Source organism: Pagrus pagrus, assembly GCF_965226575.1.
Source record: "Pagrus pagrus genome assembly, chromosome: 4".
Taxonomy (NCBI): Eukaryota; Metazoa; Chordata; class Actinopteri; order Spariformes; family Sparidae; genus Pagrus; species Pagrus pagrus.
Genome location: NC_140188.1, coordinates 33940498 through 33956865, shown reverse-complemented (window position 1 = coordinate 33956865; position 16368 = coordinate 33940498). Strand labels below are relative to the sequence as shown.

General features: G+C 41.8%; 1 protein-coding gene across 1 annotated transcript; it reads left to right on the top strand.

The window, feature by feature from the left end:
* The first annotated feature begins 508 nt into the window (after positions 1–508).
* Positions 509–4258, top strand: LOC311255955 (uncharacterized protein). The gene is made up of 2 exons (XM_084350664.1): positions 509–982; positions 3907–4258. The coding sequence occupies exons 1-2, from the start codon at positions 694–696 to the stop codon at positions 4053–4055; spliced, it is 438 nt and encodes a 145-aa protein (XP_084206790.1). The 5' UTR covers positions 509–693; the 3' UTR covers positions 4056–4258.
* The last annotated feature ends 12110 nt before the right edge of the window (positions 4259–16368 follow it).

Sequence of the window (16368 nt, the reverse complement as noted above, 5' to 3'; positions counted from 1 at the left end):
TCACGACGTCAAGCTCTAATCAGCATCAACAGCGTAGCTGTCACACGGAGCAGATCAGCTGACGGCTCAGCTGACTCCCTGTGCCCACTTCCATTGGGAAATTGCATTCAGAGCGCACTATTTAAACTGCTCTAGCCCGACCTCACTTGCTGCTTCCTCTGCTGGCTTTCTGCAAACAACCGTATGAAGAAAACATCGCTGTTCGTGTTCTTACTCACCCTGCTGCTCCCGATGTCATCGCCCTCCGTCCATGATGAGGACCCGTGGCAAAGTGACGGTATCTTGGAGGCTCAGCAAAACTTTGAAAGAGAGGAAGCCATCGACGACGATGAGAGGGCTCCTTCTCTCCGTCGAAGCTCTCGCCTGGCAGGCAAAGGTAACGCCACAGATGCTCCACTGATCCACGACTGGCCGATTCCAAAGCTGCTGGAGTTTCTGTTTGCCAACAATGTTACCGCTCCGGTCGGAGCGTCACACCAGGAACTGTTCGCTTTATTCCTAAATTGCGCTGGGTTTCAACCTCCACCCCTCGATCAGCATCCTGTCTCCGCTCCTCGAAAAGCCACAGCTAAACGCAATCACAGCTCCCGGAACTCAGCAGTCACTCCGACGCCAGCCGCTGCCCCGCCGGCCAAAAGAGCTAGAGCCCCGACTTCGGCAGTCGCCTCTGCAGCTCCGGCAAACGAGGCCATCATGGCAGCGCTGTCTTCAATTCAGACGTCCCTTTCCAGCATGAACTCCAGGATCCAGACCTTAGAGGCCGCGACCGCTTCATGCTCTCCTCTCCAGGCCGCCGTGTTTACACCCCGGGAACCGGCTGCTTCCTCCTCGACGCGGGCCGATGACGTCACTCCTACACCTCTCGACGGCATCTCAATCCCGCGCAGAACTCTGGGAAGTGCAGTCCCAATCTCCAGCGGTGTCCCATTCTACCCTCCTGCTGCTGCCATCTCCTGCAACCTGAGAAGCCAAATCCTCGCAGGTAATGACGTCAATCTTGTCAAAATCCTGCTGTGCTCAGATGTAAGTGATAAGCGTGTGGTAGATTGTGGTGATGTGTCTGTGATGTTGAAGGATAGCGATCCTAGACTTGCAAAGACTCTGACACTAGCAGAATTCACTGTTGCTTTTGGTGTATTCAGAGATGTTATCTGTGAAGTCTATCCATCCCGTCGAGCTGAACTGGACACTTATCTCTCCATCATTGCCGATCTTGCCATGTCATACGGTGGAACTCTGTTCTACGAATACCATAAATCATTCTCTGCCAGGGCTGCTATGTTAATTCAGAGGTTCAACCAAAGGCTGGACTGGTCTGTGGTCGACCTGGCGCTAATCAGTAGGCACTGCACTGGCCGCCAAGCTCTTTCTTGCTCCATTTGCTGTTCTTTCTCGCACTCATCCAACATGTGCCCCAAAGCTGTGGCCATAGCCCATCCGCCGGCAGGCTCAAAAACCGATGAGGATAAGGTGACACCTTTCTGGACTCCAATGTGCCATAATTTCAATGAAAATGTATGCAAATTTGTCAACTGTAAATATATCCATGCTTGCAGCTATTGTGGGGACGGGCATCCAAAGTCAGTGTGCCCCAGACGTACCCGCCTCCTGAGGAAGGAAAAGAGAAAATAAAACCTTCAACCCCAGTCAACGTGGCTGAGCTGGGGAAGGCTTTAAGGAAGCATCCAAACCGCTGCTTTGTCAATTATTTGTTAACTGGACTGGTTCAAGGGTTCATGGCTGGTCTGTTGTGGTTGCCTAAAGTGTCTCATACATGTAGTAATCTGCAGTCTGCTCTGAAAGAGCCTGAAATAGTAGACACTTTACTGGAGAAAGAAGTTAGGAAAGGTTTCATGATCGGACCTCTGGATAAATCACCTTTTCCTGTATCGCGCATCAACCCCATAGGTGTTGCTACCCGGAAATATTCCGGCAAAAAGCGTCTCATCATTGATTTATCCGCTCCTCATCAGGGTGGAGTCCAAAGCGTTAACAGCCTCATTCCACTACTGCCTTTCTCTCTGTATTATGCCTCAATCGACGATGCCATTAAGCTCATCAAACAAGCAGGTAGAGGTGCGTGGTTATCAAAGGCCGACATCACAGACGCTTTTAAGGTTATGCCCTTACACCCCTCTCAATGGCATCTGTTCGGCGTTAAATGGAGAGAGAAACTGTATTTTGCAGTTAGGCTCACCTTCGGGTGTCGCAGCAGTCCAAAAATCTTTGACACGTTGTCAGAAGCCCTTTGCTAGATCCTGTTAAATAACTGTAAGCTGCCATTCGTGCTTCACCTGTTAGATGATTTTCTGCTCGTAGATTACGCTCATGCCAAGCCAGATCATGCTATCACCACACTTAAAGATACCTTTAAAAATCTAGGAGTCCCCTTATCTGAGGAAAAAACTGCAGGTCCCTTCCAAGCCATTGAATTTCTGGGTATTAAATTGGACAGCATTTTCATGCAAGCTTCCCTGCCTCTCGAGAAATTAAATCGCATTAGGGAAATAATAAAGGAACAGTTTTCAAAAACCATCTCAAAAAGAGATCTGCTCTCCCTGCTAGGTCATCTCAATTTCGCCATGCGCGTGATTCCTCAGGGCCGCTCTTTCATATCCAGGCTTCTCGACCTCTCAAAAACAGTTGAAAATCTACACGACACAGTAACTTTTGATGAAGGGTGCAGATCAGAGCTCCGGTTCTGGTCTTTGCTGCTTGAAAAATGGAACGGCATTTCCTTTTTCTATAATGACAACACCGAATCCTCTTTGGCCATTAGGTTATTCACCGACGCAGCTCCTTCCGTGGGTTTTGGGGGTTTCTTTAATAACCAGTGGTTTGCTGATGCGTGGCCAAAAGAATTGTCATCCCTACCAGCCAGTGCTTCTTCTTCTGCCCTAATGGAAATATACCCAATCGTAGTAGCTTGTCTTCTCTGGGGGAAACACTGGTCCAGGAAGAAAATAATATTTTTTTGTGACAATGAAGCAGCTGTCCACATCATTAACAAAGGACGTTCCTCCATACCATTAATTAACAGATTTGTAAGACGCCTTACTTGGGCATCCGTGCTGGGGAACTTCATCATTAAAGCAGCTCACATCCCAGGATTGGATAATAAGATTGCTGATGCACTGTCTCGTTTTGAATTTCAGAAATTCCACAGACTGTGTCCAGAAGCAGCGCCATCCAGCCTGCCTTGCCCTCCTTTCCGCCATATGGTGCTAGATTAGACACCTCCATGCAGTCATACATGCTGTCAGCTGCTCACTACATGCGTAATGGTTTAGCAAAAGCTACATTAAAATCGTATGACTCTGCATGGTCCTATTTCACCGCATTTTGTTCCACTTTTTCTGTTGCAATTCTTCCTATAAGTATTCCCACTGTATGTGCTTTTCTGGTTCACTGTTTTGAGTCCCGCAAACTGCAGCCGTCCTCCATCAAAGGCCTCCTCGCAGGTGTTCAGTTTCACCTGCGCTGCTTGGATCCATCCACCAACAGCTTGCTAGAGAACCCATCCATTAAGCTCCTGCTAAACGGCTTTAAAAGAGAGAAACCACAAGGCAATGACATTCGTCTCCCTTTCACTCCTCCACTTTTGCACAAATTAATCACTCACTTAAGGAACGGGTGCTTTGGTCCATATACAGACTCACTGTTAGAAACTGTCTTCCTCACAGCCTTTTATGGGTTTTTAAGGTGTGGAGAATTCACCACACGCTCACAATCTTTTGATCCCTCTCAAGACCTCACCATAGGCGATGTAACAGTCCACAGCCATTACTTTTGTGTTTTCTTGAAACGTTCAAAAACTGATAGAGACAGAAGGGGAATATCAGTCCCAATTTCGCAAACTAATTCTGATTTTTGTCCATTGTCTTCTATGGTCCGCCATCTGAAAAGCCGTGCTCCAGCCAGCCCACAGGAACCGCTGTTCATCGCGGAGGGAGGGGAACCCCTGTCACGAGCCTGGTTCACCTCTCGCCTCCGTCTCCTCTGCCAATTCTGTGGTTTCCCTCCAGAACGCTACACGGCTCATTCGTTCCGCATAGGAGCAGCAACAACAGCAGCAATGGTCGTTCCCGTGTCCACCCTAAAAGCCATGGGCAGATGGTCCTCGTCTGCTTATGAACGTTATCTGCGTCCTGGAGATGGAGCCATCCTAGATGCTCAAAAAGCCATGAGCCAATTATTGTAATTATATCAGGATAATAAAACATATAGGCATGATAGGATACGTCTGGCTCTCTTTATTGTTCAAGCCGAGGAGTAATGAATTGGCTTATTTGTTAGTTAATGGGCTACTTATTCTCACTCAGATAGCCTCCTAACATTTCTTGTAGCAAGAGGGTCCAAGGATTTGCCGGTGTGGTCGTTTTGGGGGTTTTTCTTTGCTGCTGCGCTCCCTGCTTATGCCGTTCATGATGGCTCGTGAAGGGCAGGAAGGTGTGCTCTTCCTGCCTCAGGCTTTCCACGCAAGCGCGTGGAAGAGCAGGGGGTCCCAGAACAGTACCATACCGCCAAATGAAACTTGTGCAATAAATAAAGATTATTTTGACAAAGTGGTCCTGACTGAAATCAAGCGTAGCGTTAGTTCTGGCAGGTCACGACGTCAAGCTCTAATCAGCATCAACAGCGTAGCTGTCACACGGAGCAGATCAGCTGACGGCTCAGCTGACTCCCTGTGCCCACTTCCATTGGGAAATTGCATTCAGAGCGCACTATTTAAACTGCTCTAGCCCGACCTCACTTGCTGCTTCCTCTGCTGGCTTTCTGCAACCCACCTCCACCCCAGCGCCTCCCGTCATCTATTATGATCTTACCATTGTAAGATGTATGTATCTGTATCTGTATTGTATCTTGCTCTGTCTGGGTTTTTCTTTGCTGCTGCGCTCCCTGCTTATGCCGTTCATGATGGCTCGTGAAGGGCAGGAAGGTGTGCTCTTCCTGCCTCAGGCTTTCCACGCAAGCGCGTGGAAGAGCAGGGGGTCCCAGAACAGTACCATACCGCCAAATGAAACTTGTGCAATAAATAAAGATTATTTTGACAAAGTGGTCCTGACTGAACTATAGGTTTCTGGAGTCCGCTCCGGTCCAACGATGGCTGGATCAGCACCCTGAAATTCAGTCCGAGTGATCAGACAATATCTACAGAAGTACGCAGAGGAACTGAAATTTTCCGTAAAACCACCAATGCAGTGAGAGCCCAAGTTGTCTCCAGCGATGCAGTACAGTGCTCCTTTCACAACAGATTCATCATCCATTGTTACTCCATTCTCCCCTAGTAGTTTCAAGTCAGCCAGCAGTTCTGAAAAAACCTTGTCATGGCCAAATTCCTTGAAGTCCTTCTCTCTACACAACAAAACCAGCTGCATATGATCAGTATTTGATCGGACATGGGGGGGCATGTTGAGTAGAGAGAAGTAAACAGCCAAAACCTTGTGCTTCGTTTTCGCAGAGCCCAATGGGTTCACAACCTCAAATGCGTCCTGGTATAAAACCAGCTTGAGACAACTTGGGTTTTCCTGAAAAAATGTGTTGGACATAAACATCTTTCCATCATGACAGTCACAGAGAATATCTGTTTTGGAAACATCATTAGGATCCCCTAACATGAGGCCCTGCCAAAAACTGGAATCCAGCATACCCTTTAAAGTATTTAGCACAGGAACATAGTAGGCAAATCTCTCTGTCCTGTTCTCATCTCTGCCCAAAAACACTTTTTTGGGCTCAACATATTTGAACATGTCTTTAAAACACTTTGCTCTCGAGTAAGAAGTTCTCATGGGTCCTGTGTGGCAAGCTGTGAACAAGTCAGATTGCTTTATTGTGTCACAGATTTTTACAATGTCTTCATCTGCAACTGACATTTCTCTAAGAAGCTAATTCAATCTATTTAGAGTATATGTCTGTCCCAACTCGTGTATATTCTGTATCTCTTCCACAATGTTTTGAATGGTAGATGCTGGAAGAAGATGCTGTCCCTGTAGTTTTATGTAAAACATAGATACATTTCTTAGATACAAGTCACTGAAACAAGGCATATCTGTAACAGTGTCTTCAGCATCTGACACACTGGCAGCTTCTTGCATGGTAGCACTTGCAGCACTAGTAGCTTCGTTAGTCGATCCACAAAACACATTTTCCAAACAATGTCTGTGTTTTCTGGACATATGAGAGGTAAAGGAAGATTTTACACTGAATACACGTTTGCATCCTCTCACAGGGCAAGTCACTTGGCGCCCCTCTACTATGTGCTCATTTAAGTGAGCAACCAAAGATTTTACCCCCACACACTGCCGTTCACAAAGTGAAACAGTGCATTTCAATGTTGTCAAAGTTGTATCCTGACTAAGTGTTGGCATGCTATTATGATGACGATAGAAGTGCGCCTTTAAAGGAGAATTCCGGTTATTTGACACCTGGACCTTATTTATAGGTGGGTGTGTGCTGGTATACTCACACAGACGATTGTAGCGCAGCTCGGAGTCCTTCGGAAGTTATTTACATCCAACCGATCGTGACCGCAGCTCACCGGGGCCACGGCAACGGAGCTTTTAAATATGAATTATCTGCCGCGAAACTCGCTCATTTTACCTACATTTTGTCATAAATGGTCAGTGTTATCATCATGTTAGCTCAGCTAGCTTGTTGTCGTCTTCACCCAAACAAACTTTTGATGACGTCATAGGCATGCGCCGCCAAAACTCAGCTGATACTCTCTGTACCGTGCCGTCCACGCTGTTTTACGCTCGGCTGCACTGCTACAAACATGGTTCGCCATTGTGTATTTCCACTTTGTCCAAACAAAATGACTAGTTCGTCAAAGTTCAGCTTCCACCGGCTTCCTTTGGACTACCCGGAGTTACTAAAGCTCTGGCTTGTTGCGCTCAAAATGGATACGAATATTGAAGTGGAAGAATTGAAGCGGGCGAGTCATCGGGTCTGCAGTGCTCACTTCGCTCCGGAGGACTTTATTCCCACGAAGCCAAAGAAAAAAGGCAAGCAACCACAGCTTCAGAACCTCAAGAGACACCTCTACATCAGATAAATATTCTGCCATGTTGCACAGAAATAGCCGACGAAAACAAAGTGAAACAGCTGAGTTTTGGCGGCGCATGCCTATGACGTCATCAAAAGTTTGTTTGGGTGAAGACGACAACAAGCTAGCTGAGCTAACATGATGATAACACTGACCATTCATGACAAAATGTAGGTGAAATGAGCGAGTTTCGCGGCAGATAATTCATATTTAAAAGCTCCGTTGCCGTGGCCCCGGTGAGCTGCGGTCACGATCGGTTGGATGTAAATAACTTCCGAAGGACTCCGAGCTGCGCTACAATTGTCTGTGTGAGTATACCAGCACACACCCACCTATAAATAAGGTCCAGGTGTCAAATAACCGGAATTCTCCTTTAATGCTGCATAACCAGTACACACCTGCTTGCAACTTGCTGCAACACACTTGAACATACACCTTGGTTCATTGCGATGCAGTTTGCAATGGACAACAAATGCTTTAACAGACTGAACTGTTTCTGCACATATGTTACAAGAATACATCTTAAATAGACTACACTAATGGTTAGCATGCAGTACACTACACTACACTACACCAAAGGTTAGCATGCAGTACACTGCACTACACCAACGGTTAGCATGCAGTACACTGCACTACACCAACGGTTAGCATGCAGAACACTACACTACACCAACGGTTAGCATGCAACCTTGAGGCTGCAAATACACACGTTGAGCACGGTTTTTTGTTTTGTTTTTCGAACTCAATTAACCAAATGCAATTAAAACATTTAACTTCATGTAACCTTTTGTAAAATTTCCATACCTGGGAAACTGAGGAGAAGCTGTAGTCGAGAAGTCTGGATGAGATAAAATCGAAGGCAGCACACAGACCGAGAGTGGATTCGGCAAAAAAAACCCTTCCCGCTAGTCGTCAGACGCAGTGTGCTGATTGGACTGTTCAAATTCAGGCGCCTCTCTGTCAAACGATGCAATTGAAACTGTTGAAAAAAACTCGCTGTGATGAACCGCTGCAGCTCAACTGCGCACGTTGGAGAGGCCAGGTGCAGGGCGGAGTAACCGAAATGGACTTCATGGTGCGTTCATGTGCATCTCGTAAATTCAAAAATCTTTACAAAGTCCTCAAATCGCCACAAAGTTTTTTTTAACGGGAAAGTTTCTATGTTTTCTTATTTTCCTTTGTTGCAATACATCTGTTTACATCTACCATTACTGTCTTGTTCTTTATTTACAGCATTTTAAGTAATTAGATGACGTGGTGGCTGGTGAAAAATATTTTAGGTGGGGCTGTGTGTGCCAGAAGCTTACAGTAACTATTCCAATAAAAGAACTCAAACCAAAAGATATCATTCTTTTAGGCGTAAACAATGATTATTTAATTGCCCTTAAGAAATCAACAGTTTGACAGATAATAACAATGATATGAGATGTATATTAGTAAGTACTACATATGTAGCAATTGGATTAAATATTGGATCAGTGAATACTAATTACAATACAAAATTACAATACGATTGTATATTATTGTAATATTTACAGGTGGATGATGATTAAACATTAACACAGAAAAACTGGCAAAGGAACATAAAATGTACCAATATTGGTTGTATGTGTGTGTGTTTTTTAGTGTGTTAGAGTATGTGAGTGAGTGAGTGAGTGAGTGAGAGCTCTTATTTGTGCATGAACTTTACTACAGCAGAATCAGAGAGGTGCTTCTCTACTTTAAAGAGGATAAAAACCTTCCTTAGGAACACCATGGCACAAGACCGCCTGAAAGCACTGGCTATGCTCTCCATGGAGAAAAACCTGATACAGACATTCCTGACTTCAACACCAAAGTCATTGAGAGGTTTGCTACTCAGAAAGACAGAAGAGTCATCGGTGTGGTGCTGAGAATCTTAAGATGACTTGGTCTCACTGAATATGTTGTGGAGGTTGTTTTCCATGAAAACCTGCATGAGAGCCAGTGCACCACTGCAAGCCTTGAACTCTTCATTTTCATAGACCAGGGACAATTCTGTCTTCAGTTTGGCCTTGTCCAGTGTCGGATAGGCTTCCACAGTGGTTTCCAGTGCTGAATCTGGGAACTTTACGCTGTGTTGGGGGAACAACTCTCCTTGCAGCAGAGTGGCACTGATGAGATGCTTGGTGAAAGAGAACCTCTACTTCATTGAGTTTTCTCACCACAATCCTGTGTCCTTCATCCAGCTGCACAGCTATGCTAGTCCTGCCTAGCATGGCTAGCCTATCAGTGTTGTTCATGTGTACCTTCGAGCATTCATTTTTTTTAATCCACTCTGACAGATGTTTTAGGGCTCTAACTCCTGTTACAGTCGGGAACAGCTCGACGTTCGAAACACCTCCATTCCTCCACTCCGACACACCGCTGTTCCAAATCCGACTTTCAAGTTCCAATTACTTCTCAATAGGGTTAGGGTCAGGGGCTCCCCAATAGCCTTTTTGGAATAGCGGGGTCTTTAGAAAAAATGGGAAACCACGCCATTAAGAAGAAGAATGGAAGTCTATTTTCAGAACAGCGGGGTTTCGGAAAGTTGGGGTGTAACCGTTACAGTCCATGTAGTATCTGTCCCTGGCATTTTAAAAGTAAACACAGGAAGTACAATACTGTATTTGCAAAACTACATCCAATTAGCCAAGCCTTCCTGTCATACCAATTCAGAGAGAGGCTCCTCTGGTACACTTTATCTTTCTCATGTGTCTGCTGTGCTGAATTCAGACCGGGCTTTCAGGTCCAAGTTCTTTAACACACGTTTTTCCTTTAAAGTTCTCCTTTCAAAGGGGTTTAGCGAGAGAGACTTTACAGAATTCATGGGTAGCTGAAGCCCTGTGTGTTCTTGTTCTTGTCTACTTGACGCCGCCATCTCGATTTCCCACACTTGTTTCTGGTTGCCAGGATACTTAAAGCTTGGGGCAATATTTTCAGCGCTACACGCTTATCAAATTTGACAATGCTAATTGGCTAAATTATCCATTGCTATGTGTTTATTTGTCTCAGCAACAGTCTACCATTGGCTGAGCTGCTGCAGTGCTGGGGTGACTTTTCTAGAGCCCCAGAAGAGGAGAAAATGATCATGGACGCAAATGATGTATATATTTAGCTCGTTCTTGATAATTAAAAACACATGTATTTGTAGAATGAACAGTAGTTTTTAATTTGAAGCGATTATTTTGGAAAAAATATATTTAAAAAAAAAATCACTTTCCATCAGGGAGGGTGACGCCCTAGCACCTCCTATTGGCCAGCAGCCACTGGTTAGATTTAATAAGAACAATATCCCAGTCGTTTCTACGTGGGCAGATTTTAAAAGTTGCAAAAATTGCGGTATTGCCTACTGGAAACCTTACAGCATTTATCCGCTGCTACAACAGTATATTTACAGTTACAAACTCCATCCTTTACGAGAAATTATTGCAAGTATTGCTGTGTTTGCTGTTAGTAAAATTACGGCATGTTTCTGTTATCACCACAACAGAACATACATTTAACAGTTAGAGAAAATCTGAGAAATTAATACAAAAATTGTGGTATTGGCGACTCAAGACCTTACAGCATATTTCCGTTATTGCTACAGAAGTATGTACATTTAACAGTGACAAACTGTATCGTTGATGAAAAATTAATGCAAAAATTGCTGTTCTGGCCACTGGAGACCTTACAGCATATTTCCGTCATCACTACAACAGTATTTACATTTAACAGTTACAAACTATATCCTTGATGAGAAATTAAGGCAAAAATTGCGGTACTGGCTACTGGAGACCTTACGGTATATACCCGCTGCTACAACAGTATATTTAACAGGTACAAACTCTATCCTTTACGAGAAATTAATGTAAATATTGCTGAGTTTGCTGTTAGTAAAATTACGGCATGTTTCTGTTATCACCACAACAGAACATACATTTAACAGTTATAAACTGTATCCTTAACAAGAAATGAATGCAAAAATTGTGGTATTGGCTACTGGAGACCTTACGGCATATTTCCGTTATCGCTACAACGGTAAATACATTTAACAGTTACAAACTGTATCCTTGACGAGAAATTAATGCAAAAATTGCGGTATTGGCTACTGGAAACATTTAGGCATACTTCCGTTATTGCTAGAACGGTATGTACATTTAACAGTTACAAACTGTATCCTTCATGAGAAATTAATGCAAATATTGCAGTGTTAGCTGTTAGTAAAATTACGGCACATTTCCATTATCGCTACAACAGTAAACACATTTCACAGTTACAAACTGTATCCTTGATGAGAAATTAATGCAAAAATTGTGGTATTGGCTACTGGAAACCTTATGGCATACTTCCGTTATTGCTACAACAGTATGTACATTTAACAGTTACAAACTCTATCCTTTACAAGAAATGAATGCAAATATTACAGTGTTGGCTGTTAGGAAAATTACGGACTATTTCCGTTATTGCTACAACAGAATGTACATTAACAGTTACAAACTGTATCCTCGACGAGAAATTAATGCAAATATTGCAGTATTAGCTACTCATAACCTTACGGCATATTTCTGTTATTATCACAACAGTATGTACATTTAACAGTTAAAAATTTTATTTTTTATGAGAATGAAATTTAAAAATTGCGGTATTGGCTGCTAGAAGAATTACGGTATAATTCTGTTAAAAACAGTACATGAATTTTATTACAGTAGAGCAATGTATATTTTCTGGAGTAAACATGTAAAAATTGTGATTTTCCCTGATTAATTTCTTTACGGAGATTCATTGTTAAAGAAACAGTTTAAAACCAATTTTTAATTTACAGTTTTTTACTGTCATGATTTACATTTTTTCTCAGTAAAATCTACGGAGATTTTTTACAGTGTACAAATGAACTGGATTTGGTGTTGTTTTGTTCAAAGTGATACAGAAGTGTGGTAAAAACCTTTACCTTTATATGTTCTTGAGCTAAGTATCAGTCTGTCTCCTGCCACTTAGGTTCACTGGTAGCTTGGCTGATTCCTGTGTCTAGAACACAGATCTTCTGTTTTTCACATCTTCATATGTAGTCTGTTCACAAAACAACTCTCAAAAACATTGTTCTAACTAAAATATGAACTTTCAAACATAACTCCCAAGAGTTGGAGTCAAAAAATATTGCCACAAAATGTTGTTGGGTAGAGCTTTGTTGGTGTGCAGCAAGATTCTTTGACTTGAACATTTTTGAAATTTTCCTGCGCATGACTAACACCCTAAGGAATCAAGTTGCTGATATCTATTTTCTATAACTCAATGAATATCAAATAAGAAAGTGGTGGTCTTAATTCTTTTTGGAAGCTGACTGCTGAATTTTCAAAATATAACTCTTTGAATGAGAAAGTAGATCTGGTGACCCGGAAAACCCGGAAAGTAAATCCAGTGAATTTCATCTACTTTTTCATTCAAAGAGTTATATTTAGATATTCTGCAGTCAGCATTTAAAATATATATATATACCTCAACTTCCTTATGAGATCCTCTTTGAGTCATGTTTGTAAGTTGTTCATATTTTAGTTTAAACTTTGTTTATGAGAGTTGTTTTGAATGAGGAGGTGAAAGATGGAAGATCTCTGTGTTCTACAGTGGAGCTCCTGGTGAACCTGAGTGGCAGGAGATAGACTTATATTGAGCTCAACAACATCTACAGGCAAATGTGCTACTCAAAAATGTGACCTAAACAAAATATGATTAATATATAACATATTAATATAATTAATATGACAGTACATTACAGTATAATGTTTCTAGTTCATAGAATCGTCTAGTTCATGACTAGTATGTACTTACCTTTGCGCTGGACCTGCAGTTCTTAATTGAACAGGAGAGATGATTTGCCAACAAAAAAAAAATCTTAATTGAAAATTAAGAGTGTGATGAGCCAGAGCCTGGAGATTTACATTTACATTTAGGGCATTTAGCATTTAGGGCATTCGTCCAAAGCGACTTACAATAAGTACATTTGTCACAAGAAAGAAACCACAACGTATCACCATCGATAAAGTAGAAAGTTAAAAATAGAAACAGTTTTCAAGCCCTCATCTGAGCATGGTAGCTGCTCTTTATCAAGGATACCTTAAGTACAAAACTGCTATGGTTTAAGTGCTAAGGGTAAGAACATACAAGTGCATTTTTTTGTTTTTTTGTGTGGAAATGTTGCAGTGGCCCTCCTTACAGTCGTCACTGACAACGACACAAGTCCAGTTCACAACCAGCCTGTGAAAATCCCCGTCGTCATTGAAAATGACATCATGGTCAGCCTCCCCAGGCTTGCTGATGCCTTCTTGGTAATGTTTGGATTGATCTATGCACTACATCTCAGCTATCCCAAAGGACTCAGCAACACTTTTGAATTCACTCAGAAGGTTTTACTTGGTCTGGAAGATGGTAAACTGTCGTCCAGGTTGCAGACTCCCAAGAATGACTTGATGATACATGTGTAGAAATTTGTCTGAAAAAGGGGTGTGGGATGGGCCACTATTGAAGACATTTGCCCTCTAGTTCAAGGAAGAAGAAGAAGAAGAATACTTTATTTATCCCCAAAGGGCAATTCAGTTTCTACAGTAGATGTCACCGTCATAAAAAACATTCATACAACATAAATCATACATACTTAGACATATTATAATAAATAAAACAGAACACTATTTCATTGCACACATTTCTGGCTCAGTTCTCTGCATTTAGCAGCCGAATGGATGAAGGCACAAATGACCTGGAATACCGACAGGTCTTCCCAAGAGGCTGCTTATATCGCCGTCCTGATGGCATCAGCACAAATTCTTTGTGAAGGGCGTGCTCCTGATTAATAATGCCTTTTGCCTTTTTACGGACACGTCTCTCCCAAAGAGAGTTTAGATCTGTCATTTGTGTACCTATGATTTTAGAGCAGACATTTACAATTTTATTTAGACAGTTCCTGTCTTTCACTGCCAGGCTATTAAACCAGCAGATGAAGGAAAAAGTAAGGAGGCTCTCAATGTAGGACAGATACACAGAACACAGAATGGGTTTTGAGACGCCAAAGGAGCTGATCCTCCGCAACAAGTGGATTCTCTGTTGGGACCGTCTGACTACTGACTCAGTATTGAAGTTAAACTTAAGCTGGGAGTCAAACACGGTGCCGAGGTATTTATAAATCCTAAATAGGGCAAAAGGGCAGCAACTTTGATGAAATTACAAAAGGTACAAACCCTTTATGAACCCTTTAACTCTAAAACTCTGAAATGGGAATGGATTACATTGCTTTCCCTCTGTTAAAATAATGCCTTAAAAAGTATCTGCTCTACTCCAAACTACACAATGTGCCTTTGTACTTGTTAATGCAATGCTAATGTAACACTAATGTAACACTTGTACTTGAGTGCTGGCCAAGATGAACCAAAGTACACTGTGCATTTTATACTTGTTAATGTAATCCATTCCCATTTCAGAGTTTTAGAGTTAAAGGGTTCATAAAGGGTTTGTACCTTTTGTAATTTCATCAAAGTTGCTGCCCTTTTGCCCTATTTAGGATTTAGCCAGATAGCCAAAAGTACATTCCATTTTAATAGAAGTGACAAGAGACAACGCTGTCTAGTACCCCTACAGTATAAAAAAGTACTTTGTGATTTTAATCAGAATCAGAATCAGAAATACTTTATTATCCCTGAGGGGGAATTGTTTATGTTACAGCTGCTCCCATTCAAAGTTCAGAATATGCAGAAATAATAATAACAATAATAGTAATAGTAATAATAATATCTCTATATAAACAAGAACAACAAAAACAAAACAAATATACAAGAAATGTACACTCCACTAGAATAAATATACATATATACAGAGCTATAATGCCAAAGTTGAGAACTTTGTGTATGACACTCGGAGCAAGGAATTTAACAGTTTGATGGCCACAGGCAGATATGATTTCCTGTGGCGCTCTGTGGTGCATCTTGGTGGGATCAGTCTAGTGCTAAATGTACTCCTGTGGCTGAACACCACGTCATGGAGGGGATGGGAGCCATTGTCCAAGATGACATGTAACATGGACAGCATCCTCCTCTCTGAACCCACCAGTCATATCTGCTGCTTCATGTCCATTATATATGACTTTTATCTAATTCACAAAGTTTTTACTTGACTCAGTCAAATGCATCTAGGGAAAGCACTAGACCATCTGCAAAATTTTGTTCAAAGGTTTGAATTACATTTGAGATGCATCATTGTTAGTTAAATTCCAGCCTTTTATAAAACCAGTCTGATCCTTTTGAATTAATATGGCAAAAGGTCTTCTAAACAAGAAGCTGAATTGGAAAGCAATTTTTGGTCCACATTTATAAGAGCAATAGGTCTGTAGAATGAGCAAGGCTCAGGACAAGTATCAGAGATATGTTAGCCTCTTTAAGGGTCTGTGGTAATTCTGCATTAGAGAATGAATGATTAAACATTTCAAGTAAGGGTGCTAAAAGCAGACCCCAGAACTCCTTATAAGAGAGAAGCCATTGGGTCCTGATGACTTCCCACTCTGGAGAGTTTTGATAGCATTATTTACTTTATCTCTTATAATTGGACCTTTGATATTTTTTGTTACTCTGATATTGTTAGGAGATTGATGTGAGCGACACATCTTCGATTAATTGAGGTGCATCACTTGTCTGTTCAGAAGAGTACAACTGAGTGTAAAATTCCTTGATTTCCCCAGTCATTAATCAACCTATTTTCATATACCCTGTTACCCTCAACGTCAACAATAGCTGCTGAGACTATTGGCAAGGTGGTTTATTTCCATATTCATAAAGCCATTGTTTGGAATACTTAATTCTTTTCACTGCATCTGTAGTAAGGAGACAATGTATAGCCGAACTGAGGGCAGATATTTCTAAGGTAGGTGATGGAGGTTTATTGTCAAATTAACAGTAACTCACTGTAATACAGCAACCGATAGTTGCTGTATTAAGACCACAGTAACATTACTGTAAAACTAACCACAGTGGTTTTTAGCATACTGTAAAATCAAGTAAAATATTATACTGTATGGAAATGTTACTGTAATCTATTTTATGCTGTAGCTGTACAACCTACAGTATATACTACTGTATGTATTAAAATAAAAACTGTTATTACTCATCACAATTAAAGAGTGTGCCATTTGAACAGTACAGTAATACAGTACAATAATAATCCAATAAATCACTGACTAAATGTAAATAAAGCTAGTACTTTGAGAGGGACATACTACAATAATGGGCAAATATAGTATAGTTAGTAATACATGTGCATACAGTGCCATAGATTAGAATCCTGAGGTCTTGGTCCACAAGAAT